At 39.1% G+C, this 26,549-nt stretch overlaps 1 protein-coding gene across 2 annotated transcripts; it reads right to left on the reverse strand.

The window, feature by feature from the left end:
• Nucleotides 1-354: 354 nt before the first annotated feature.
• Nucleotides 355-2,149, reverse strand: LOC132626172 (uncharacterized). 2 transcript variants are annotated; one of them, XM_060340936.1, is made up of 2 exons: nucleotides 1,692-2,149; nucleotides 355-806 (listed from the first exon to the last, which is right to left on the reverse strand). In XM_060340936.1, the coding sequence occupies exons 1-2, from the start codon at nucleotides 1,809-1,811 to the stop codon at nucleotides 555-557; spliced, it is 372 nt and encodes a 123-aa protein (XP_060196919.1). In that variant the 5' UTR covers nucleotides 1,812-2,149; the 3' UTR covers nucleotides 355-554. The 2 variants fall into 2 exon arrangements, with proteins under 2 accessions (XP_060196919.1, XP_060196918.1); XM_060340935.1 differs by having other exon boundaries at nucleotides 355-812; nucleotides 1,692-2,146.
• Between the last annotated feature and the right edge of the window lie 24,400 nt (nucleotides 2,150-26,549).

Consider the following 26,549-nt stretch of genomic DNA (forward strand, 5'->3'; position numbering starts at 1 on the left):
TAAAACATGATAAATAAAAATGAACGAAGGGGGTATCATCACAAAAGACTTAATTTAGGTACCAGTTCAAGCTTTGATTACAAGAAATCGAAGATCCAATTACTTAACGACAAACACATCTAAAAATTTCTATCCCTTATACCATTCTCTTAATTCTACTTGCATTGAAGCTTTGGATTAATGTAATTACAAGCAAGTTCACAAAAAGGAATTAGGCTAAACGACAAACTAGGAAAAAATTGATGAGGTACCTAAAACGAAATATTTAATTGGGTAGAGAAAATGGAGAGGCACCACTACCAAAAACATTAAAAAAAAATGAAGAAAAAACATTCCTCCATACCAAAAATGCCCTAAAAGGAAAACAAAAATATTATAATAGAACTTCAACTGCACATCATGTTGCACATCATACATCTCAAAGACAAACTTTAAATAGAAGTAGCAATTCAAGCTTTTGAAGATGAAGATTAGTTAGATCCATTTACTTAAACAACAAACACAAAAAGGAAACAAGGGTTGTTGACAATAAGACTAGAGCTCCATTCATATCATTAATCACTTTTTTTTTGCGTCTGCCAAATTTTCCAGCCAGTCACCGCAGCCACTGTACTAACTGCACCAACTGCAATCATCCTTGATGCACTCACTGCACCAGCTACAGTAGTGAATGTAGCCGCTGCACCCATTATAGTACTCGCTATACCCACTATAGTAGCCACCTTCTCTAGGGTAATAAAAGCAGACGACTCCTCTTCACCAACAACAACACGAGGATCACTTCTATTTTGCTCCTCATGACGATCCTGCAACTATGGGTGGTAAAATTAGCTCTTTAAAATATGATCCGCCTTACTCGCTTAAATTTAGGTGGGTCATTGAAATGACCAATTCACTACTCCATCTGTTCACTTTTAATTATCTAATATTTTAAAAATAAATTTTCACTTTTATCTATCTACTTTATTATATCAATTTCTATTTTTCCTTTAGCATTAATTGCTCATTTCAAATTATTTTCTAAATCTAACACAACTATATACCATTTATTATTTGTTAAAGTGGTACAAAGTCTACGATGAACAAGTAAAGTAAAAAGAGGGAGTAGTACCCGGCTCAAATTGAACTATGAAAAATCTCTTGTTAAAATATGTTCAAAAAAACTTTATTTATGTTTAAAGAATTTGTTTTTATCAGATGCTTAAAAATTATAAAAGAATTTAAAGAAATGAAGATATAGTCAAAATTGAGCGGGTTAGATTATGATTCGTTTTTAGCCCATTTTAATCCAAGTAACTTTTACCCGGCTCAATGAAAAAACTAAAATTTAGTAAAAACCTTGTTAAAATATGCATAAAAGACATATTTTAGTTCGAGCTTTTTATATATAATCATTATAAAGAAAAAATTAATAGATACTTAAAAAGCTATGAAAAAAAAAAATTAAACAGGATTGAATTATGACCCGTTTTCTTGTCCATTTTAGCCTAATTCATTTTGAACGAAAGTAAGGTGAACCCTTCAACAAAGAGTGTTAATTTATGTAAAATATTCACTAGAATTGCAATAAAAATTAAATTTAAACCCATAATTTTTAAAAAAATATATATATAATAAGTTCAATCTCAATAATATTAAAAGTTGAGCCCATATAATTTAATATCGAATCAACCTCTATTTGATACCCCTACCTTCAATACGCGTTCCTGCATGGACACCAAGAGACAAGCCTTTTCAAAATTTGGGAGAGGGCTTATCTTTTTGACGGGCGAGTATTCACTAGGCAAGCCAGTAAGAAGTTGCAACACCATGTCTGAATCTGAGACAGGACTGTTGATTTCTGCCAGAGAAATGGCTATGGATTTCAGTTTTTTTATATAGGACTCAACGGTTTCAAGATCACCCTTTCTTGTACTGTCAAATTGCACTTTTAGTTAAGCTCGCCTGATCTGATCATCTTGAATAACTGAACTTGTTTCATTTTGGGTAGAGTTATCTGCCTTCCCCGTTGGAAAACTCATTAGTTTGTTTCACCGAGGAAACTACGCTTCTCTCACTTTCTCTGGTTTGATCCTTTGAGTAGACTTCACCTCTAAGGTTAAAGACCATAAAATGTAAAGAAGTACGATTTTATTAGTGGATGAAAAGTACTACTCCCTCCATTTCATAACAAGTTACTTTTTAGGTATAAACACATCCTTTAAAAAAGTGTTTATTTTTAAAAAATTAAAAATATTTTTACTAACTTATTCCTAATGAGATGTCTAAAAGTAAAAATTAATGATTTTTAATTATGTAATTAAGGATCATTTTAAAAAAAAAATAAATTAATTTCTTCTTAAAATTTTAAAGTATTATTTATTTTAAAATAAAATAAAAAATTTAAAAATCACTCATTATGAAATGAAAAGAGTGTTTACTAGCATGCACTAAGGACTAATTTTATTGGTGGATGAAAAGTAGACTGCCATACATACCTAGGGCAAAGTGAGTCAAGAAACGTACTGTAGCGAATATCAACTTTGTGGTGCCTGAAAATTTCCTTGCACTACTTTCTTGGTTTTAGCTCCCGTGTACACAAATATTGTACTCCTACTTAGATTACAAATTTTAAAGCTCTTTATTTTTTTAACTCCATATTAATTTAAAATATATCACATAAATTGAAAGATAATAACAATCTCAGTATATTTTATTTCTACCTTAATTTGATCAGACACCAAATAATTTTATATCTCGATATATTATACTGTAATTATGTATCACATATAAAAAATACTTTGTATTTCAATAAGTTAGTATCATTAAGTATAAAATAAAATATCTTTTTTTTATATTTTTTCCCGATCTATTTTTCACATTAGAACGCACTACTCTATAGTTTTGTAACAACAAAGAGAGTGTTTGGATTGGTTTATCTTAAGTATTTTTTTGACTTTTAAGCTCTTTTTAGGTTATTGTGATACTTGAGAACAAATGCTTTTAAGCATTTATTTTTAGACTAAAAAGTACAAGAATAAGCCAAAAGTAAAAAATTGGATATTTCAACTTATGACTTTTTGCTTTTAGCTTATAAGTCATTTTTAAAAAGTCAATCTAAACACCCTCAAAATCTAGAAGTAAATTCCTTAAAAGGTCACTCATGCATTGAGAATTGCCTCATAATATCACCTTTCTTTCTTTTAGGACTAAAATATCACCCAACTATTACTATTTTTCTCATAATATACTTAACAAACAAAATTCTTTTTTCCTCCTAGTTGGCATGCCATGTCACATAAAATTCTATTTTTAATACAATAAATTTATTTAACTCATTCAATCCATTTAACTTAACTCAAACTATGTTACCCAACCAACTCATATCTTAACCCATATAACCAATCAAACAAGTGCGTAACTTTTACTCAGTCATTCATATTCCACAAGGAAAGAATACTCAATAGTTCATATTACATTGTTTTTATACCCGATTTTATTTACTGAAGTTAATACCTCATCATACCAAATTTAAATAGGGGGACAATATTGTCTCTCCATATAAACGTGATAGCATTTGATAAAAGTGATCCGAGCTGGGACCCAAACAGCCTTACACATTGGCTCCGTACAATTTCCTACAGCAAAGGAAGTTGCTGGAGTAATATTCACTTTCTGCTTTTTCTCATTTCCCTTCTTTTAAATTCCGCACAATATTAAAAATTGAGGTTTTTCTTATCGATATTCAATAAAAAATTTATATTATAAATTATAATTTTTTCATTTCATTCTCACCGTGTTAGCTCACTAGAAAAATAAATGGTGAAAAAAATAATTCCTATTGAAACGCTGATAAATTTTCTAATTTTTTTTATGTGAAACTATTTAGATTTTTTCACCGACATTCAGTGAAAAATAGCTATTGAACATTTTTCAATAGAAAATTAGTGATTTTTCTGTAGTGGCAATGTTTTTGTTTTTCTAGAAAGGCTGAAGCTCTAATACAATTATTTAGCCAAGTTGGTGGAGACTTTAATTGATCAAATCGATTCCCCATTACCTTTTCTTTTGTATTAGTGCTCTCCTAGTTATTCCTTTGATTACTTTAGTGCTAAGAATTTTCTAGCCTTTAGTATTAGATGTCAATGATTCAATTCTTAAAATTATTCGATAAATTTATACTTCCTCCGGTCCACTATGGTCCTTACTAAAAATAGATAGAAGTTGTCATTTTAGAAAATCAAAATACATCTGACTATTAATTTTCAAATTTACTCTTTCTCAATAAATATGGAGAGAGATTAATTTCGTTCAATTATTCCATAAATTTATACTCCCTCCGGTCCACTTTACTTGTGGTCCTTACTAAAAATAGATGGAAGTAGTCATTTTAGAAAATCAAAATACAATTGACTATTAATTTTCAAATTTACTGTAACACTTCGTAAATTCGGATTAGGTGCGGAAGTGTTAAATGAGTATTAGTGTGACATTTTAGACATGTGAAGTATTATTGGGATGAGTATGGGTGGAAATAGTTGTTTGGGAATCAAGACGAACAGTGAGGTGCTTAAGATTCGATAGAATCGGCTAAGTTTTCAATAGGTCCAGATTTCGTGAACATTCATTGGGAATTTGAGAAAACTTAAAACATGAAAGTTGTAAAAATTTGAAATACATTTCCAACAATATATTATGGTGCCCAAACGGAGCTATGTGCTGGGAGTTATGCTCATTTTATCGAACGCTGCCAGATGGCCTAGCGCTCTGCGACGCCTTGCGCGGCGCGCCATGCCAGATTCATAGGAAAAATGGAAATTTTGATACCGTAAAAAAATACACCATGCGTGACGCGAGATGCGGCATCCCACGGACATTTTATGCCTAAAGCAATTTTTCCCGAATTTTATAAAATCCCAACTTCGTAAAAATTTTCCCACTTTGTTCTAAACCGTCTTATTGGAGAGAAAACACTATAGGGCTTCCACAAAAGCATCCAAGGTGAGTTCCTACTCAAACGCCATTGATTATTACATCTTCTAACAAAGTTTAACGCTAGAATCTTTATCTATTCCGTAGATTATCGATCCCACGGTTTTAGTTACATCTGGATTCTCAGCTTTCATCTTTGTCTTGGACAAAAGAACCCTAGAATTTGAATTCAATAGACTTGAACATCAAAAGGTAAGACTTTCCTACTTCAATTGATTTTAACCTTGTATTGGTGATTATACACTATAAGTTCATGAGATATAAGTTAATGGGTTTGATAGAAAAACATGAACGATTATCTATTTGGATTGTTAATTGTTGACTAAAGGTGTTGTTTATCTTATGGCCGATGAGGGATGATGATAATTGTAGCATTATGAGATTATAGAATCATCTTGAAGCAAGAGGATGGTTTGTTGGGTGTAAAAACACCATTAATGGAAGTTGTGGTGCTTTATGCCCACCAAGTGTTTGATAAAATGCCTAGATGACCAAAACTTGAATGTTGATTCCATTGTCATATATTGATATAGATTATAGTTGAAGGGAGGTGATGAACGTTATAGTACACTTCAAGGCAAGAATTAAGGTATGTAGGGCTTCTATCGACGTAAGGGAACATCATTGTTTTTCCCTATATCACGTTTAATTAATGAAACATATTTTCTCCTCAGAGTTTGAGAAGTATGTCGCAGTTCATGATAAACCCTAGATACATGTTAATAATTCTATAGTATCATGCTCAATCATGTTTCCGTTATTTGTATTCATGAATATCATTTCAATTACCAAGAACCTATCCCTAATCCAAATACTCATGTTTTGAATTCTATAGGTTCTCAATTACAAGTCATGAATCAATATTACTCTACTCCATGAATCTTACATGTTTTCATGCTTTACATAGGTTATATATCTATATACATGTAGTATTATACTTACAAGTCGTGTTTACAACTCATGTTTACAAACCATGTTTACAAGTCATGCTTACAAGTCATGTTATAAAAACCATGGTTCAGATGCCACCTATATTGTTCATGTTTTTGGGAGTTACACAGATTACTGAGAAGGCTAAGATCGCCTGAAACTACTCATGCCAACATAGGATAAGGATCGAGGCTTAGTCCGCAGGCGCGAAAGTTCTGTTGTTTACTGATATCCGCCCTAGCAGATGGTCCTCCGCCAAGGTGAATCCGCTGCAGTGAAACTACTTCCGCTGGAGCGGAAGACGCTGAATCAGATTCATTAAATGTCTAATTCGAACCATTCATTTCTCATTCCCAAAATTAATTATCGAAGTGACTTAAGGGATTTGAAGTATTTTCTGAGTGGATGCACCTTAGGGTAAGTCTCTCCCACCTTGTTCTTAATTATTTACCTTCCTAAGCTTGAAATCTATGGTCAAATCTAGAAAGGTAGTTGGAGAAGATGAGTTTCAACCTTAATTTTAGTTTTTGAATTTTAGACTATGGACGTAAATTAAATTGATGAATATTGCTATTCTAATCATGGAGTCTTGTGAGTTAGTAACTACTAAACTTGAATCGCCAATTTGAGTTGAGAAATTGATTATGGAAAGTTAGGGTTTATGCCTAAATTGGGAGTTTTCTCTTAAAAATGATGAAATTGATCAATAATTGAGCTTAATTAGCAATTGAAGAGTAGAATTGAACTTCTAGAATGTTGGGTCACCAATTCCACTTTTGAAATACCTATTTTACCTTTATGGGCCCAATTTCCCAATTTTCCTTAGTTGATTTGGATTCGAATTAATGTATAACAATATGGGTATTGTTATTCCCCGTTCCTAATTTAGATTTTAATAATGACTAGACTTTGAGTATTCAGAGGCTCTTCGGAAGGGCAAGGCTCACATTTGATAGTTCGTGGCACCAGCTCGCCATCGAGGTAGCTTACGGCTTACCTTTTAGTTAGACTTCAGTTAGCGAAACATATGTAGGAGTTAGTCATTGAGGGAGAAAGCATGTTAATCCTTCAGCTATGAAGTTGAGATGGATATTCTTAGGTTGGTATTGTTGATGACTTTGGGGGCTGGACGACTCGTTTATTGTGATTTGGCTTGTTGCCATATGTGTGATGTTGGGCTTGTTGCTTATTTGGCATGCTATTGTTGTGATACGTTCGTCTCTCATTCATCTTGGCATTTATCATGTATAGGGGAAAGAATTTGATTTGGTATTGATATTGTGATATGTGCTCATGTAAAGGCACGATTGAGATTTGATATGATTACACTTGAGATTGATATCTTGCATAACATTCATACTCATTTTTCGTAACACATTGATATGATCTGTGTTTGGTTTTGGTGATGATAAGTGAGAAAGAAACATATGAGCTTATGGACAATTTTGACATGGAAGCCACCTCTGGGCTGTGTGCGGATTGACTGGTACATGGACTCTGCGGGTCCCTCCTGGGTCATGATTATCGAGACGTGGAGGTTATCTGTCCGTAGCATGTGTACGGAGATAAACACTTGGCCAGTGCATCTCAATTCATTACACATGCACTCATTTATCTCATTCATATATATCACTTGATTCTGCGTTGGTACTTATATCATGTGTGTTGTTTAGCTTTTGATTGTGTTGTGATTTTATTTGACTTCTCGAATACCTGTCTTTCAGATCCTTTCTTTTATGTATGTAATCTAACTGTTGTCGGCCTATGATAGCTACCGATACATGATGTTTGTACTGATACTACCTTGCTATACTCTTTTTCTGAGTGCAGAGGTCGTAGCAGGTTCCTCTTCCCAACCTCGTGAGTGATCCCAAGGCTCGATGTAGAATGTACAGTGTGAGCTTCTGATGGATCCTGCTACCCGGAGACACTTCTATCCTATTGTATTTATTTCTTATTCTGAGACAGATTTATTATTCAGCTTTGTATTTCTAAACTTATGTACTTAGTTGTTGTTGTACTATTCAGACTAGATCCAGGGCATTTATGTTGTAGTATTCCGCATATTTAGCTATATATGATTTGAGACTAATTTATCTTCTTATTTACTTACTTATGTTTGGGTTGGACATTGAATAAGGGAAGGTTCACCCACCAGGGGGGTTAGTATGGGTGCCCTCTCAACCCCACGAGTTGGGTCGTGACAAGCCAATATCAGAGCCGTAGGTTACTCAGTCTATAAGTACAAGAGCACATATAGTAGAGTCTTGCGGATCAGTATGATGAGCTCCGTAACTATCTGTGAGAGGCTATAGGACATTTAGGAAACTTCTAATAGGACATTTAGGAAACTTCGAATTCTTTTATTCTTTCGTGCTACTTTATTCAAATTGGTATCTAGAATATTCGAATTGGTATCTGATTCACTTCTATTCTCTCATAGATGGTGAGGATGCACGCTACCATTTCTAGGGATGAGGTGCCCAAGCCCGCCGTGGGGGCCGGAGCACGAGGACGAGGTCGCGCGAGAGGCCGTGGACGTGCCAGAGGACGTGGTGCTACTCCAGCTAGGGGCGGAGCCTCTGCGGCTGGTCAGAGGCATGCTAGATCAGTATCGCTATAGCCAGAGTGCCAGCAGAGCGCCAGCCTGCTCGTTTAATTGTTATTTTACAAATTGTTTCACTTTAATTGCAATTACTTTCAAACGGCTAAAATTGAAATTGTTGATTTTGTTTATGTTTTATGATTAATTGGTTTCTACATTTTTATCTGCTACAATTGAAATAAATTAGAGTTTTAATTGATAGCCATATTTAGCAAAATTTAGTCTATTATTATATGCATAAAAACAATTTTGGTCCAAGACCCTTTTTACATTCAGTCGAGCCCAGTCCAATTTGACTAGACCCGACCCAAACACGATTATAAGCGTGATATACACCAAATACCCCTCATTTCTTTGTTTGGAATGGGTTTCACGTTGAAACCCCATCCCCCACAGGCTCCCATTCTCTTTCTACGGTCATCACAACCTGAAAATAGCAAATTTTGATGCGTAGGCTCCCATTATCGCTACTTGATCATCTAGCATATGTTCATGACTAAACTAATCACCTGTAGTATATCTCTGTTGTCCTAGTTGGTTTTAAGTTAACCAGTATCATGTAGTCATTTATTTTTTTGTATACTTGTTGAGCATGATCTTGTCTTCATATAGATTTTGTGTTAGCCCTGTCCTGTTCATGACTTTGTGTTAGCCCTAATTAAGTGATTAGTTATAACATGTTAGTATGGTGGTCAGTATATATATTAAATGTTAAGCCTATGTCAACAGGTCATTGTTAAGGTTTAATTTAAGATGGGTTTGAAGTAACATAACCAGTTATTCAATATAGTACTAACGAGGTAGTTTTGACATAAAATAGCGTGACATTGTAATTGATGTATGTTTAAGTGCTTAGTGTTCATCTTGTGCCATCAAACAACAAGCATGAGCATGCTGTTAGGACTATTGATTTGACTGAAAACTATTGAGACTATAATTAGGAACAGAAAATGCAAAGTATGTTTTTTCTTAATGATCATTGTCTGTATTTCTATCTGAGTGATGTTTGTCTTCTCAAATGGTGGGAATGTTCAATCTGATTCTTATAAATTTGGTTAAAATGACTCATCGTTGTGTTACCCTGGTTGTTTGAATAAAAAATACTCCTTTATTCCCAAAACGATTGTCCTTAGAATGAATGATAAAGGCCTTTGTAAAGACTGCAAGGTCATTCCGAGTGAGAATCTTACGACCCAACATAAGATATTGGTGATGGATTTGGAGATCAAGAGGAAAAAGAAGAAGAGGGTCGCCGTTGACCGGCCGAGGATCAGGTGGGGGAGTTTGACTTTGTCTAGTGCCCAAGAATTAGGGGAGAAGTTGATGGCTTTAGGGGCGTGGGAGAGCAGGGGAGATGCGAGCAGTATGTGGGATAGGACGTCCAGTTGCATTAGAGAAGCAGCTAGAGAGGTTCTAGGAGTCTCAAGAGGTCGCCGTGGTGGGCACCGAGGGGATTGGTGGTGGAATGGGGAAGTCCAAGGTAAAGTGGAAGCAAAGAAGCAGGCATATGCGAAGCTGGTAGACAGCAAGGATGATGAAGAGAAGCGGACGAATAGGGAAAATTATAAGATAGCGAGAAAGGAGGCGAAGTTAGCAGTGTCGGCAGCGAAAACGGCAGCGTTTGAACGCCTTTATGCAGAACTAGAGGACAGAGGCGGGGATAAAAAGTTATTCAGGCTTGCCAAGGCCAGAGAGAGGAAGGCACGTGACCTGGATCAAGTGAAGTGCATCAAAGACGAGGATGGCAAAGTGTTGGTGGAGGAAGCTCTCATTAGACGGAGATGGCAGTCGTACTTTCATAAAATCTTGAACGATGAAGGGGACAGAGACTTTGTGTTAGGAGATTTGGAGTACTATATCAGGCATTGCGATTGTGGTTATTGTAGGAGTATAAGGGTCGACGAGGTTAAGGGTGCTGTCCGTAGGATCTGCAGGGGAAGAGCGACCGGACCTGACGAGATTCCTGTGGAATTTTGGAAGAGTGCAGGAAGGGCAGACTTGGAGTGGCTGTCTGGGTTGTTTAATTTCTTTTTCAAGATGGCAAAGATGCCCGAAGAATGGAGGTGGAGTACAATGATCCCTTTGTACAAGAACAAGGGCGACATTCAAAGTTGTAACAACTATAGAGGTATCAAGCTGCTAAGCCACACTATGAAAGTGTGGGAAAGGGTGGTAAAGATGAGGGTGAGGAGAGACGTGTCTATTTCAGAGAACTAGTTCGGATTCATGCCGGGGCGTTCTACTACTGAAGCCATTCATATTGTTAGGAGATTGGTGGAGCAGTATAGGGAGCGGAAAAGGGACTTGCACATGGTATTTATCGACCTAGAGAAAGCTTACGATAAAGTGCCAAGAGAGGTTCTGTGGAGATGCATGGAGGCTAAAGGTGTACCTGTGGCGTACATTAGAGCGATGAAGGACATGTATCATGGAGCCAAGAACAGAGTGAGGACTATAGGAGGAGACTCGGAGCACTTCCCAGTTCTGATGGGTTTGCATCAGGGATCAGCCCTTAGCCCATTTCTATTTACCTTGGTGATGGATGGATTGACGCGACAAATTCAAGGTGAGGTGCCATGGTGTATGTTGTTCCCGGATGACATAGTCTTAATAGACGAGACTCGCAGCGGAGTCAACTCTAAGCTAGAGGATTGGAGACAAACGCTAGAGTCTAAAGGATTCAAGTTGAGTAGGACCAAAACAGAGTACTTGGAGTGCAGGTTCAGTGGTGTACCTCAGGCGGCTGACGTGGAAGTGAAGCTTGATACCCAGGTCATTCAAAAGAAAGGAAGTTTCAAGTATCTTGGGTCTATTTTACAAGAAAATGGGGATATTAACGATGATGTCACACATCGTATTGGTGCAGGATGGTTGAAATGGAGGCTCGCTTCCGGAGTGCTGTGTGACAAGAAAGTTCCACCAAAACTTAAGGGCAAGTTCTACAAAGTAGTGGTTAGACTGACTTTGTTGTACGGGGCAGAGTGTTGGCCAGTCAAGAACTCTCACGTGCAGAAGATGAAAGTCGCGGAAATGAGAATGTTGCGGTGGATGTGTGGGCACACTAGGAGAGATAGGATCAGGAATGAGGACATCAGGGACAAGGTGGGAGTGGCATCGGTGGAGGACAAGATGCGGGAAGCGAGGTTGAGTTGGTTTGGGCATGTGAAGAGGAGAGGCATAGATGCCCCAGTGCGGAGGTGTGAGAGGTTGGCTTTGGACGGTTTTAGGAGAGGTAGAGGAAGGCCAAAGAAATATTGGGGAGAGGTGATTAGGAAGGACTTGGCGTTGTTTCAGATTACTGAGGACATGACCTTAGATAGGAGGTTGTGGAGGGCTCAGATTAGGGTAGAAGGCTAGTATGTAGTCTCGTTTTTCTGTCGCACTAGTAGGCGTAGCTTTGCTCTACTTTTTATTGCCCTATGTTTCCTACTTTTATGTGTTGGGTCTTGTCTCTCCATGCTGTTTTACCATGACTTCTTTGCCCTTGTTTTTTTTTTCTCATTTTCGCATTGCTTTGATTTGCCTGTCGGTATCTGACTTTTCTCCCCTTGTTTTCTTGTTTTCTTTTGAGCCGAGGGTCTTTCGGAAACAGCCTCCCTACCAAGGTGAGGGTAAGGTCTACGTACATTTAACCCTCCCCAGACCCCACACTGTGGGATTCAACTGGGTATGTTATTATTGTTGTTGATTGTCCTAGTTTGACTTGGCACGGAGTTTAAGAAATAAAAGAAAACTTTTAAAATGTGTGGTCCAAAACAAACCTTAGATATTTATGTGGCTGTAAATTATCTCATAAAGTTAAGTTGTTTCTAACTATAGAAAGGTGCCAATATTTTTGGGATAAACTAATAAGGAAAGTAGGATAATCTTTTTGGGACAGAGGGAGTAGTAGTTAGAAACAATTAGGAGTCTAAGAGGTTAAGTTTCATTCCTGTTTATGATAGGTTAAATCCAGATCAGCTGTTAGAGTAAAAATGAACTAATTATAACCACCTTAAAGTGTAGGAGGGTCTGAGTGGCTATCACTTGGTTGTGAGGAAATATAGGGTGACATCCTAGGGTTAAGATAGTATCCACTCATCCTAATACTGCCTACCCTGGACTGCTGGAATTCCTCTCCATTAAATCACTAACATATGGGACCCTCCAAGGCCTCATTAAATCTAAAAGAGGATGACTATATGAGTTTACATGTTAAATGAAATGTTGAAGTTTGTATGTAAGACAGCGAGTATATCTGTGCAGTTTTCTTATTTTCTTAGTGTTTCTGTATTGCACCTTTTTCTGTTGATTATTTCATGCTGCAGTTCTAAAGGATTAAAGTGTCATTTTCTCTTTAGGACAGTCGACACTATGGACTTGTCCTTGCTTGAGTGTCTCCTTGTCTGAAATACTTTCAAAGCAATCTGAATTCTATTGTGTTTTTCCCAAGTGTGATAGATGATGAAGTGTGAGGTTAAATCAATATGACCACCCCTCCCCCCCCCCCCCCCCCTCCCTTCCCCTTTTTTTCCTTTGCTTGTGAATTCCTAAATGATTACTATAGTAGTTCTTAACTCAAAAAGTGGTTGTTGTAGAATACATCTGTTTGTATGTGAGTTATGGCTAAACGTAAGAATCTATACTGGTTCTCTTGAATATGCATTGCTTTGCTTTAGTACCTTGTTTCTTGTCCAAACTCTTTTGAGGACTGAATTCTATGAACACTTTCATTCCCTGATAGGATAAGCTTAAACTTTGTAAAGATGATCTGTGCACACCTTTTCTTTTTTTCTTTTTCTGGATAAGCCAATTCAGTCCTAAAGGGTCAAAATGAGTTCAATATGTGATTAGGAGCCCGTTTGGATTAGTTGAAAAAACTAGCTTTTAAGCATAAGTGCTTAAATTACTTATTAAGTACTAAAATTTATTTTATAAATAAGCAGTTACGTGTTTGGATAAAAATGCTTAAAGGGTTTTTAGAAGTAAGGGTAGTATTGGAATTAACATAAAATATAAGGGATAAAAGGGTAAAGTTGTTGGTCAAACCAAAATGTCTTTTAAGCCAAACAAAAAAATTGGGGTTGAAAAACATCTTGGTTTTGGCTTATTTTAAGCACTTTTAACTTAATTTAAGCTGTTTTTTTTATTTTACCAAACACCCAAATAAGTTAAAAAATTACTTATAAGCTGATTTGGCCAACTTATGAGCCAATCCAAACGGGCTCTAGGTAATGCTTAACATCTGTTAAAGCATCATAATGCTTCCCCTTTTCCTTTCTCCTCTAATTAAGCCATATATGTATATTGTGAGGTCAAGCATGATTAGAACATGATTAAGGAATGACATATGTGAAGCAAATTGACCCCCTGTGTTATTAAAGCATCATAGAAGCCCCTTTTTATAAGTTCTTATGTTAAGTATATGTCAAAAATGTGTCACTGTATACATGTATATCTGGTATATATTGTGTGAATTGACGTGAAGTCCCTCCGCCTCTTTCCTCTTTCTTCTTCTACTTTGTCCTGGTCTATATGGTATATATAAGGTATACAAGATATACAGTTCATGTATACTAATGGTATATTATAAGATCATGAGGCTTTTGAATCTTACTGTTAAGCAATTGCCTGTTTCCTTAATCTTTGACTCTTATAAGATCCGATTAATGTGTTGTGATACGGTTGCCTCTTACTTATCTTGACATTATCATTGATAAAGGAAAAACTTGATTCGATATTGATATTGTGATATGTGTCCATGTAGAGGCACGATTAGGATTTGATGCGATTCCACTTGATCTTGATATTATGTATTGCATTCATACTCATTTCCATGATATATTGATATGATATATAATTGGTACTGATGATGATAAGTGAGAAGGAAACATCCAAGATTTTGGACAGACTTGATATAGTAGCCATCTCTGGGTTATGTGCGGAATGGCTAGTGATATGGAACTATCTCTGGTCTGTGTACGGGAGTGGTTGGTGTTGTGGAAGTCATCTCTGGGCTGTGTGCGGAGTGACTAGTACATGGACTTCATGGGTCCCCATGAGTCATGACTATTAGGACGTGGAGGTTATCCGTCCGTAGCATGTGTGTACGGAGATAGACATTTGTCCAGTGCTTATCGTTGCATTACATATGCACTCATTACTTCATTCATAAATTACATTGATTCTGCCTTGATATTCCTATTATTGTGTTATTTGTTCTTGGACCGTGTTATGATTGTACTTGATTGCTAGCATGCCTATATTCAGTTCCTTTATTTTATATATGTTATCTAACTGTTGTTGGCTTATGATACCTACTAGTACACAGTATTTGTACCGGTACTATCTTGTTGTTGTACTCTTTTTTTTTTAGTGTAGAGTTCGTGACAACCTCCACTTCTAGCCCTCGAGAGTGATCCCGAGGCCAGGCTTACTAGTGTCCAAGGTGAGCATTTGATGAGCCCGCTGCCCAGAGACTCCTCTACCTTCTGTCCTTACTTATTCCCATTCTGAGATAGATATTTATTTCCAGACTTGTATTTCTAAACATGCTTTCTCCCGTCAAATCTACGCATGCATACGTTTCACTAATCAAAGTCCAACTCAGGTAAGCCATAACCTACCTCAAATGCCGAACAGAAGCCACGAACTACTTCACCTAAGCCTTCCCTTTCCGAAGTGCTTTAGAACTATTGAAGTCTAATATTAACAATGCTAAGTAAGTAAATAACCAAAACAAGCAAACTAATCGGAAAGAGAAACAGTTGGAGAATTTCTTCAAAATACCCAAAATGCCCTTATCAGCTCACGAGGGTAAAGCCGAAAATTAAGGGTGAAATTACACTACTCATAGTCCCATTAGTCATTATCCTTAATTTCATGGAGGTCTAACCACAATTGGTCCTTAATTTCATGGAGGTCTAACCACAATTGGTCCTTCAATTTCATCATTTAAGCTAAAACCCCTAATTTAGTAAGAACCTTAACTTCATGAATTCATTCTAGAAGTCAATAGAGATTCAATCCTAGAATCTATTTATCTGCAATTATAGATGGTAGAATCAGTAATTATAACAACAATAACCATTTTAGATTAGAGGGTTTAATGACTAACAACTTAGGTTTCTATAACCCATCACCCTCAATAGCCATTAACTACTAAGAACACTAGTAAAGGAAGATAAAGCAAGATTAAAGTTTAGAACATAGCCCAACATGATTTCAACACAAAATCTCCAGAAATCGCCCTTAATGCTCCTTAGATTTAGGTTTTTGAGTGAATAGACTAATGACATCGAAGTTAGGAATAAAATAATGGTTCTTGTCCAGCGTTCTTCGTTGGGCCGGACCCACCCCGCTGCAGCGATCCCGCCTTAGCGGACTCTTGTCCGATGGGACGTGATTTCATTAATTGTGTCATCATCCGCTCCTGCAGACCAAAACCCCTTGGGGCGGATCCGCAGGGGCGTACAACTCTGCTGGGGTGAGTCCGTAGGGGCGAGTAGCCACCGTTAGAGCGAGATACCGGAAAATCAAAAAATTCTGGTTTTACCAAGTCTCAACCCGAAATCTCGACAACCATCTGGAACCTCCTGGATACAAACCAAATATGCAAACACAAGTAAAAACATGCTACGAATCCATCCGGGACCTCGAAATTTCCCACAAAGGTCACGTTGACTAGGTCTACCCCCAAACTATTAAACTAAGATTCCAACAATGTACCTAAAATGCACCCGAAATCCTCAAGAGCCGAACCAGCCACCGCACCAAGTCATAAATGATCCTCTCGACCTCACGGAATCGACGAAATTTTGAAAAAAGGTCTGTTCACCCAAAAGTCAACTATTGGTCAAACGCTTCCACTTAAAGGTTCCAATTCTTCCAGTTTCCGCTAAAATCGCTCGATAACCTCAAGAATTATGTCAACAGGGGTAAAATGGTCAAAACACGCATATCTACCGAACGGGTCGTTATCTCAGATACCAATTAAACAATCGTTCATCCCCGAACGGACAAGGAATGATACAAAGGAAGGGTACCTTACTGGGTGAAAAGCTGGAGATATCTACTACGCATATCAGACTCAGTCCCCCGAGTAGCCTCCTCGACTGGACGATGTTTCCACTAAACCTTCACTGAAGCTATTTCCTTTGACCTCAACTTTCAAACCTCTCTATCCAAGATGGCTATCGGCTCCTCCTCATAAGACAAATTCTGATCAAATAGAACCGAATCCCACTTAATGATATATGAGCTGTCTGAATATTATTTCTTCAGCATAGATACCTGAAACACCGGGTGGGCACCCGACTAACCTGGAGATAATGCCAACTCATAAGTTACCTCTCCCACACGACGAAGAATCTTAAATGGACCAATGAATCTAGGAATGAGGTTTCTTTTCTTCCCAAATCTCATCACACCCTTCATGGATGAAACCTTCAACAGAACCTGCTCTCCAACCATGAACTCAAGATCTCGGACCTTCTGGTCCGCATACTCCTTCTGTCTACGCTGAGCCACTAGAAGCTTTTCCTGAATCACTTTCACCTTATCCAACGACTCCCTCAAAAGACCGGTACTCTAAGGCCTCACCTCAAAAGCATCAAACCAGCCAACCGGAGATCGATATCTCCTCCCATACAATGCCTCGAATGGAGCCGTGTTGATACTTGAATGATAGTTGTTGTTGTACGTAAACTCTGCCAAAGGTAAGAACTGGTCCTAATGACCACCAAAGTTGGAGCATATTTTTTAAAACCTAAATTGCCCGCTCAGATTGACCATTCATTTGAGGGTAAAAAGATGTACAGAGATCTAACTGAGTCCCCAACTTGTCGTGTAAAACCCTCAACAAATGAGACGTAAACTGAGTGATGCTATCTGAGATGATGGAAATGGGAACTCCATGCAATTGAACAATCTTATGGATATAGATCTTGGACAACTTTTCTACATTGTAGGTAATCTGGATCGGAATGAAATGCGTAGACTTAGTCAACCTATCTACAATAACCCAATTTGAATCGAACCTGCCTAAAGTCTTCGGAAGACCAACAAAATCCATGGCTATCCTCTCCCATGTTCTCTTTGGAATGGGCATCCTCTGAAGCATACATTCCCCCCCTTCATCTCCTTGACCTGGTAGCAATTCAGACACTGAGAAACAAACTCAAAAATATCACGCCTTATCCTACCCTACCAATAGTGTTATCTAAAATCACGATACATCTTGGTAGCACTAGGATGAATAGAATATCTAGCACTGTGAGCCTCCTCTAAAATCAACTTGATCAAGTCATCAACCCGAGGAACACAAACACGACTCTTAATCCTCAAAGTCCCCTTACTATCCATAATAGCCTCCTTGGACTCTCCATTCAACACTTTATCACGAATCTTGCATAACTTAGCATCCTTAAGTTGCTTTGCACTAATCTGATCCAGAAGCGATGACCTCGGCTCAACACAAGACAACACTCTACCAGAATCTGAGATATCAAGTCTCACCAACCCATTTGCCAAAGCCTGAACATCCCTAGCCAAAGACCTCTCCTAAGATACCAATCAGGCCAAACTACCCATACTCACAACCTTTCGGCTCTAGTCATCCGCCACCACATTGGCCTTTCCCAGATGATACAAAATAGTCAAATCATAATCCTTAAGCAACGCCATCCACCTACGCTGTCTGGAGTTCAAATACCTCTAGCTGATCACATGCTGAAATCTACGGTGATCGGTGAAGACCTCACAATGGACGCCATATAAATAGTGCCTCAAAATCTTCAAAGCAAAAACTACTACCGCCCACTCCAAGTCATGGGTGGGGGTAGTTCTTCTCATGGACCTTCAATTGCCTCGAAGAATAGGCAATAACCTTACCATTTTACATCAGAACACAACCTAAGCCTATTCGCGATGCATCACAGTATACGGTGAAATCCTTCCCTCAACTGGTAGAGATAGAATAAGAGCTGAAGTCAACAAGGCCTTGAGCTTTTGGAAGCTCTCTTCACACTCATCGGACTACTGAAATGGCACATTCTTCTGAGTAAGACGAGTCAAAAGGAAAGCTTCAAAGAAAAACCCTTCACAAACCGACGGTAATAACTGGCAACACCTACGAAACTCTAGATCTCGATCACTAAAGTAGGCATAGCCTAATCTCGAACTGCCTCGATCTTCTTGGGATCGACTATAATCCCATCCGGACACAACATGCCCTAAGAATGCAACTGAATCAAGCCAAAACTCGCACTTAGAAAACTTTGCATAGAGCTTCTTTTCCCTCTACAAACCATGAACAATCCCCGAGTGCTTCTCATGATCCTTTTTGTTGTGCGAATATACCAGAATATCATCAATGATGACTATGATAAAAGAATTCAAATATGGCTTAAAAATGCCGTTCATCAAGTTCATAAAATCTTCTGGGGCATTAGTAAGCCCAAATGACATAATAAGGAACTCGTAATGACACTAACGAGTCCTAAAGGTCGTCTTAGGAATATTCTTGGCCCGAATCTTCAACTGGTGATAACATGATCTATAATCAATCTTAGAAAACATAGAAGCTCCTTGAAATGGTCAAACAAATCATCAATACGGGGAATAGGATACTTATTTCAAATGGTGATCTTGTTCAACTAGCGGTAATCAATACACATCTGCATTGACCCATATTTCATCTTCACAAAAAACACAGGAGCGCCCCAAGGGGAGACACTCAGTCTAATGAATTCCTTGCTAAGAAGGCCCTGCAACGTTTCCTTCAACTCTTTCAACTCAGTTGGCGCCATCCGATATGGCAGAATAGAAATAGGGAGAGTCCCCGGCTCCAAATCAATACAGAAGTCGATATCACAATCGGGTGGCATACCTAGCAAGTCCGTAGGGAACACCTCCGCGAGGTCGCTCACTACAGGAACAAACTCGAGTGACGGAGTGTCAACACTGGTGTCATGAATATGGGCCAAGTAGGCCAAACATCCTCTATCCACAAACTTTCAGGCGCAAAGGAATGAAATTATCTTCTTCATGGAGGGACTAGGAGTAACCTTCTACTCAAGTATAAGAACACCTGACATTGCTAGTGTGATTGTCTTGGCGTGACAGTCCAAGATCGCATGATAGGGAGACAACCAACTCATACCCAATATAACATCAAAATCTACCCTGCTAAGAATCACCAAATCTACTGATGTACCATAACCCATAAATGTAACCATACAGGACCGATAGACTCGATCTACCATAACAGAATCTCCAACCAGAGTAGATACATGAATTGGCACGTCAAGTAGATCACAAATCATATCCAAACCCATAGAGAAATATGTAGAAACATAAGAGAAAGTAAAACTGGGGTCAAATAACACTAAGGCCGCCTGGTGACAGACTGAGGTATTACCTGTGATAACTGCAACGGAAGCCTCAGCCTCTGGCCTGCCAAGAAAAGCATAGCAATAAACCCATCCGCCACTAGCCTGCAAATCTCTACGACCATTTTGACACGACTGGGCTCCACCCCTACCGAGCTGATGCCCATCTCTGCATGACTGAGACCTTCCTCTACCAGGCTGGGTGCCACTTCTACCAGATGTGTGGCACCCCGCCCAGGCTATGCACTACCTGTACCATATGATCCACATCCTCTAGCAGACAAAACTGAAGCCCTGGGAGCCTGATGCTGAGTACGCTGACCACTCTGTCTGAGGCGGGGACAATTCATCTTAAAGTGGCCCAGCTCTCCACACTCGAAACATACATGCTCTAGCACAGGCCGCTAAACAGAAGCTCAAGAACCCGAATACCCACCACGATCAGAGAATCTGGAATACGGCCCCACTGGCTGCCTTGAAGAATACTGACTGGGCCCTGAAGACCCTCCAATAGACATATGCATAACCGATTGAATAGGGCAACCAAAATAAATCTGGGAACTCTGCCCATTCTGGCCGTTCCCTCTGGAGAAAGAACCACTGAAGCTGCCGGCCTTACGGGCCCTCTTATCATCAATCTTACCAAAGATATAAGGTTTCCCTTAATTTCAATGCTTTAACTTCGGACAGTTCAGCCATGATCACACAAGGACTTGTTCTCAGCTTGTGATGTAGGCTTAGGGACGGATAGGATACTCTTTTAGATATTAGTGACTCACCCTCCTTGAACACTATACCCTTTTCTTTTACCTTGATTCATCTCTTATCTTTCTTCCTTTATTTTCACTTGTTCAACCTCAATGTGGGTTTCTTATTAATGAAACTACTTTCGTTTTATGCATATACATCAAAAAAAAAAAATCGGAGAGGGGTAATTTTTTTTTTCATCAAATAATCTTCAGAATCAACATGCATAGCTTTAAGTTCATTAACCACTACTATCTAAGTCATAGCTATTCTATCTTATCTACAAAACCTAAACATGCTAGTTTCAACAGAAATAAAACCCCTCAAGAAAATATCTCTGGCAACGAAAATTCGAGGGGGTTCCTAAACACATATTTATATTATAATAACATCAAGTAGTCCCACTCCCAATTAAAAAATTATGCACTGCCCTTAGTGCATCAATGTAAGCATAAACAAAACAAGGGTTAGGACTACATGAGGCGCTCTAGGTGCGATGCTCATCCTGCTGTGCACCCACTGCATCAGTATCCGCGGGTGATGGATCTATAGTGCTGCTCGAAGGCTCGGGTTGACTCTATGGGAGTGGGTCCTCTACTAGGACAGTAGTCATGGCCTCCTCTGATACCACGATGCTAGGCACCATTTGCTCAACAGTGGGATTTATGCTGCTCGATGCCCCCGTAAAGTGGTAGTTAACAAGAGACTATCGTGTGTATCTCTTCAGCTGGGTCTAGCCCCTCACTATCATCCTCAAATCTTGGCCTCTTGCCTCTATCTTGGGTTGAAGGCTCATCTCTCGACAGTCGCACCACTGGCACTAAAGATGCTAAATCTATCGGCATTGCTGGTTGAGGAGGGTCTGCAAACACTCCCCCTTCCTTCATCTAAAGTGCAAGGACCTCGTCCTTCAGTTGAGCTATATCCTTTTGTACTGTTTTCATCTCAGCTGCTGGCAACACCTTTTCCAACTCAAGGACTCTCCTCGTAATACCATCAATTCTGGAGTGAATTTGATGGTGTGATTGGGTGTGGGACTCTTGTAGCGGCTCCTTCTTCTTTCGGACTGCCCGTGCTATGACCCCTTCCAAATTCTCTATCAAGCTAGCAATCTATCGATCAGCTCTTTCCGCCTTTACATAGGAGTCATGAAAGTTTTGCCAGTTAAATGGAATAATGACACCCCCAGAAAGTGTTATAGATGTGGTGGTGACTCTAGGAGCAGGTGGGGCAGTCGTGATGGTAGGTTCAGTAGTGTTCTCATGGGCTGCTGAAGAGGTGGGACCCGAAGAGGACTCGGGGACCACTGTGGGAACTGGTGCTGTCATGGTGGCAGTCTCAAGACCCTTTTGGGTCTTCTCTAATGTATTACCCTCTTCTTTATTCTGGTCAGAATCATATTGCACCTGTTCTGGTGCCGCCACACCACCTCGGGATGTCAACAACGCAACCTTAACATCCTAATCCTTGCTCTTCGTTAAGCTATAACGTGCTTTGCCTCAAGTCAGTGGTCCCAATAGGGGAACTTCTGGATGTCTGCCTTCAAACAAAAACCCGTAATCAAGCACGAGAAAACCAAAGAAAGCCCAGGCTAGGTCACCTGTGTACGAATCTCATCTGCTATCAACTTTCCTATGTCAACTGCATACCGGGACATGATGGAAGCCACTAGGATTGCCCAGTCAATAGTAAGCTGATTATCTACTTGAGTAGGTAAGATTTTATTTAGCAGAACACTTCACCAGAATTTGACTTCAACTAAGAGATCTTTCTTTATAATTTGCACACTAGAGTTGGTATGCCACGCGGGGTTCTCTCTTGCAATAACTGAAGCTACCTATGGCAACTCCTTCAACATATCAGGTCTATTTCCCCCCATTCTGTAGTCTAACACATCAGTGTTGTCTTGTGGCTCATAGTCGTCCTCGAAGTAAAATCGGTTGATGGCTTTGCTGGAGAAAAATCCTCAATCCCTTAACTGTTACCTTCTGAAGACGTATGACTTGTCCGAGCTTGTTGGATTGGCATGTACCGGTTGTTTAACTCCGCGGAATAATTGGCATAAAACTCTCGCACAAGAGAGGGTATATCTATGCCGGGTGGTTGGCTAAGGAAGCCCTATCCATGGTGATTAATGACAGCCTGTATGTTGGGTAAATGTTTCACCTCATCGAAACTGATTCAACTCTCCTCATAGATGATCCGGCAAAAACCATGTCCTCCTTCCTTGGGCTCTAGCCCTTTATCATATATTTTCTTTGAACCTTGCATCGAGAACCGAATAACATGTTCAAACCTCTCCTTCATTCTGTTCTCATTTTGTCGTGCCGCTTCCTCAGCATCAGACTCCTCCGGCATGTTACCAGCCTCCTTCTAAGTGGGCAATTCAGGAGTGGTAGATGATTTCTCTCAACTATTGTTGGAGCCGGTGTTCCTTGATGATGACCCCTCTTCAGGCTGGGGGTTGTTTGGAGTTTGGGTGGCTCTACGCGACCTCGTAAGTTGTGATATACGAGCCTGATAGTCTTCACTCAACTGGTTAGGGTCCTAATAATGAATCTTATTTGTGTTTGACCTCGTTCTCTGCCCTGTCCTGTGGCCTGGGAACGACCCCTTCTGACAGTGTTCTTTGGAGCCATACCTGTGGACTACACATTAGTATATATAATAGAGAAAGGGCACACGAGGATAATATTGTACAAATATTTTTTTTTTAATTTTACGGACTATAAAATATATACGGTCCATAAAAGCAATCGTAAGTTGGTAATAGTGATGTAATGGTGCGGCCAAGGTATTTCACGACAAGATTTTACGGTCTGTAGAATTTCTACGGTCCGTAAAATCTATCGTAAATTAGTCACAGTAACTTGGGAACAAGGGAATCTATTTTACGATGCAATTTACTGTCCGTAAAAATTTTACAGTCCGTAAGTTGTATCGTAAAATAGGAACAGTGAACTTTTCTATATGATAGAGAATTTTATGACACAGATTTATGGTCCGTAAATCTAGTCGTAAAACGCCCTTTATATATCAGTTAAACCCATATTCCCAAGTGACTTCTCTGCATTCACTTATTATATATGAACCCCCATTATTTTGCTCGTATCATGTCGGGGCTACTCAGAATTCACCCCAATTTATACTTTTCCTCATTCAAGCATTTTATCGAACAGTTGGTGGGCATAACGAATTGTTTTATCAATTATGACATTGACACTCGAAATGCCCACCGACTCAATGGGGGTTTCGGATACTCGTTCCCCATGAGTCCAATGTTCAAGCGTAACACAACCAAATCCCCACCCCAACTAGTTTCATGAATCTATCCCCCATACAATAAAAACTCCAGAATTTGCAAATCAAGGTCATTGAAGGACAAATAGGCATTCGTCCATCTCGCTATTATGCAAAATTAGATCATAACTAAGGCATGAGAGAATCAACAAACCTTGTAGAGACGCTGGTGTTCAAATAAACATGAAGAGTACAATTGATTTTTTTTTTTTTGCTTCTTGCTTCAACTCAAACGGGTGAGAAGGGATTGTGATTTGTTAATGTGGTGTTGTGGCGGGGAGTTGTGATTTTGTGTAGGAAAGGAATATGTAACATCTGATTATGGGGAGTGAAAAGGGGAGTGAATTTAGGGATGTGATTAGGTAGTGGTAGAGTTGGAGGAGCAGAGGGATGGTTTATTTTTGAATTTTTGAGTTGAAGCTTTTGGATGCAAAAATCAAACACTAAGTGTATTATATTACCCTAGCCGCCTTACCTATGTAATCGATTTACGCCCATAAAATTTTTATGGGCAAGATCTACGGCACTTACCTGGTGTATTTTAAATGACGTGGCTCTAAAATGGGAATTCTCAATCTACGCTTCCATTTACAGTCCGTAAAATTTATACGAACAGTAAATTATGGCGTAAATCTTGCAACGGTCATTTGGTCTAATGATCCTTGATTTACGCTTCCATTTACAAAGTGTAAAACTTGTACGGTTCGTAAGTGTTGGCGTAAATCAAGAACAGAAAGATCTTTTAACTGGCCCGTAATTTACGCTTCCATCTACGGTCCGTAAAATTTTTACAGGCCATAGATTCTGGCGTAAATCACGACCAGAGAATCCATCTTGTAGGTACCTCAATCTACGCTTCGATCTACGATCCGTACAAAATTTACGGGCCGTAGATTCTAGCGTAGATTGACTCCAGTTTCTCAACTTCAGCTTTCTGCACTTTTCATCCTACACCAAAACAAACGTTACCCTATACACGCCCTATCTAAGTTACAAAAATTCAAAACAACAAAATTTAAACTTGGGTTACCTCCCAAAAAGCGCTTGATTTAACGTCGCGGCACGATGGCGATGCCATTTTATTCCTAGTTAGGATTCTCCGGGTCAGTATTCGTTCCCAGATGCTTCAACCGGTACCAATCGACAATTCTATCCCCCTTAATGCAGCCATGGTAGTGCTTTACCCTCTACCAGTTCACCTTAAATGTCCGAGTTCCATCTTCCAAATTTAATTCAATCGCTTCATGGGGTGAAACACTTACAAATTCAAAAGGACCGGACCACCTTGATTTTAATTTGTCCGGTAGCAGCTTCAATCTAGAGTTAAACTGCAGGACAGGATCATCCTTGTAAAACTCCTTCTTCAGGATTTTCTAGTCATGATACTGCTTCATCCTCTCTTTGTATAATGCTGCACTTTCATAGGCTTGGTAGCCGAACTCATCCATCTCATTGAGTTGAAACAACCTAAGTTTGGTCGCTTCTTCCCAATTCATGTTCAATTTCTTCAAGGCCCACATAACCGTATGTTCAAGTTCAACTGGTCGGTGACATGCTTTACCAAAAACTAGCTTGAAAGGCGAATTCCCAATCGGAGTCTTGAAAGCAGTCCGGTAAGCCCATAGAGCATTATCGAGCTTGCGGGCCCAATCAGTTCTGTTCACATTCACCGTTTTCGCTAAAATACTTTTTATCTCCCGATTAGAGACCTCAACTTGCCCACTTGTCTGAGGATGATAAGGGGTTGCCACCCTATGTTTGACTCCATACTTCTCCATCAATCCCGCAAAGGATTTATTGCAAAAGTGAGAACCACCATCACTGATTATCGCTTTTGGGGTATTAAAACGAGTAAATATGTTCTTTTTCAAGAATCCCATGACACTCTTGGTTTCGTTATTAGGTAAAGCCACTACTTCTACCCTTTTAGAAACGTAGTCAACAGCCACAAGGATGTACTTCATACCACAAAAGCTCACAAAGGGCCCCATAAAATCAATCCCCCAAACATCAAACACCTCAACTTCCATCACAAAGTTCATGGACATTTCTTACCTCCTACCAATACTTCCTTGCCGTTGGCACTGATCACAAGACCGAACCATCAAATTAGCATCATGAAAGAGAGTAGGCCAATAGTAACCACATTCAAGAACCTTTGCAGCAGTCCTCGTACCACTATGATGTCCCCCAATTGGAGAGTCATGGCAAGCCTTCGAAATCTCCAACACCTCATTCTCTGGAACACAACGCCGAATAATATTATTAGTGCAAGTTCTGAATAAGTATGGTTCATCCTAATAGTACTAACGAGAATCGCGTAAAAACTTTTTTTTCTGCTAAGATTTGATCTCGTCAAGAACGATACCAGTCACTAAGTAATTAGCCAAATCGCATACCAAGGTTCCACTTGCATAGTCATTGCCAAAACTTGCTCATCCGGAAAAGCATCATCAATATAAAGTTCCTCTGCTGGCACCCCAGTTTCCTCAAGACTAGAGAGATGGTCAACAACCTAATTTTTGGACCCTTTTCGATCTTTCACCTCAAAATCGAACTCTTGCAACAAAAGGACCCAACGAATCAGTCGCGACTTAGCTTCTTTCTTTTCCATAAGATACCTCAAC

The sequence above is a fragment of the Lycium barbarum genome, chromosome 2 (assembly GCF_019175385.1).
Source record: "Lycium barbarum isolate Lr01 chromosome 2, ASM1917538v2, whole genome shotgun sequence".
Lineage (NCBI taxonomy): Eukaryota > Viridiplantae > Streptophyta > Magnoliopsida > Solanales > Solanaceae > Lycium > Lycium barbarum.

Excerpts from the sequence above, each read along its gene's own strand:
- LOC132626172 (XM_060340935.1), bottom strand. The coding sequence starts at position 1,811 with ATGGTGTTGCAACTTCTTACTGGCTTGCCTAGTGAATACTCGCCCGTC. Across the intron at positions 813-1,691 it reads TGCAGGAACGCGTATTGAAG|TTGCAGGATCGTCATGAGGA; the intron begins GTAGGGGTATCA and ends TACCACCCATAG.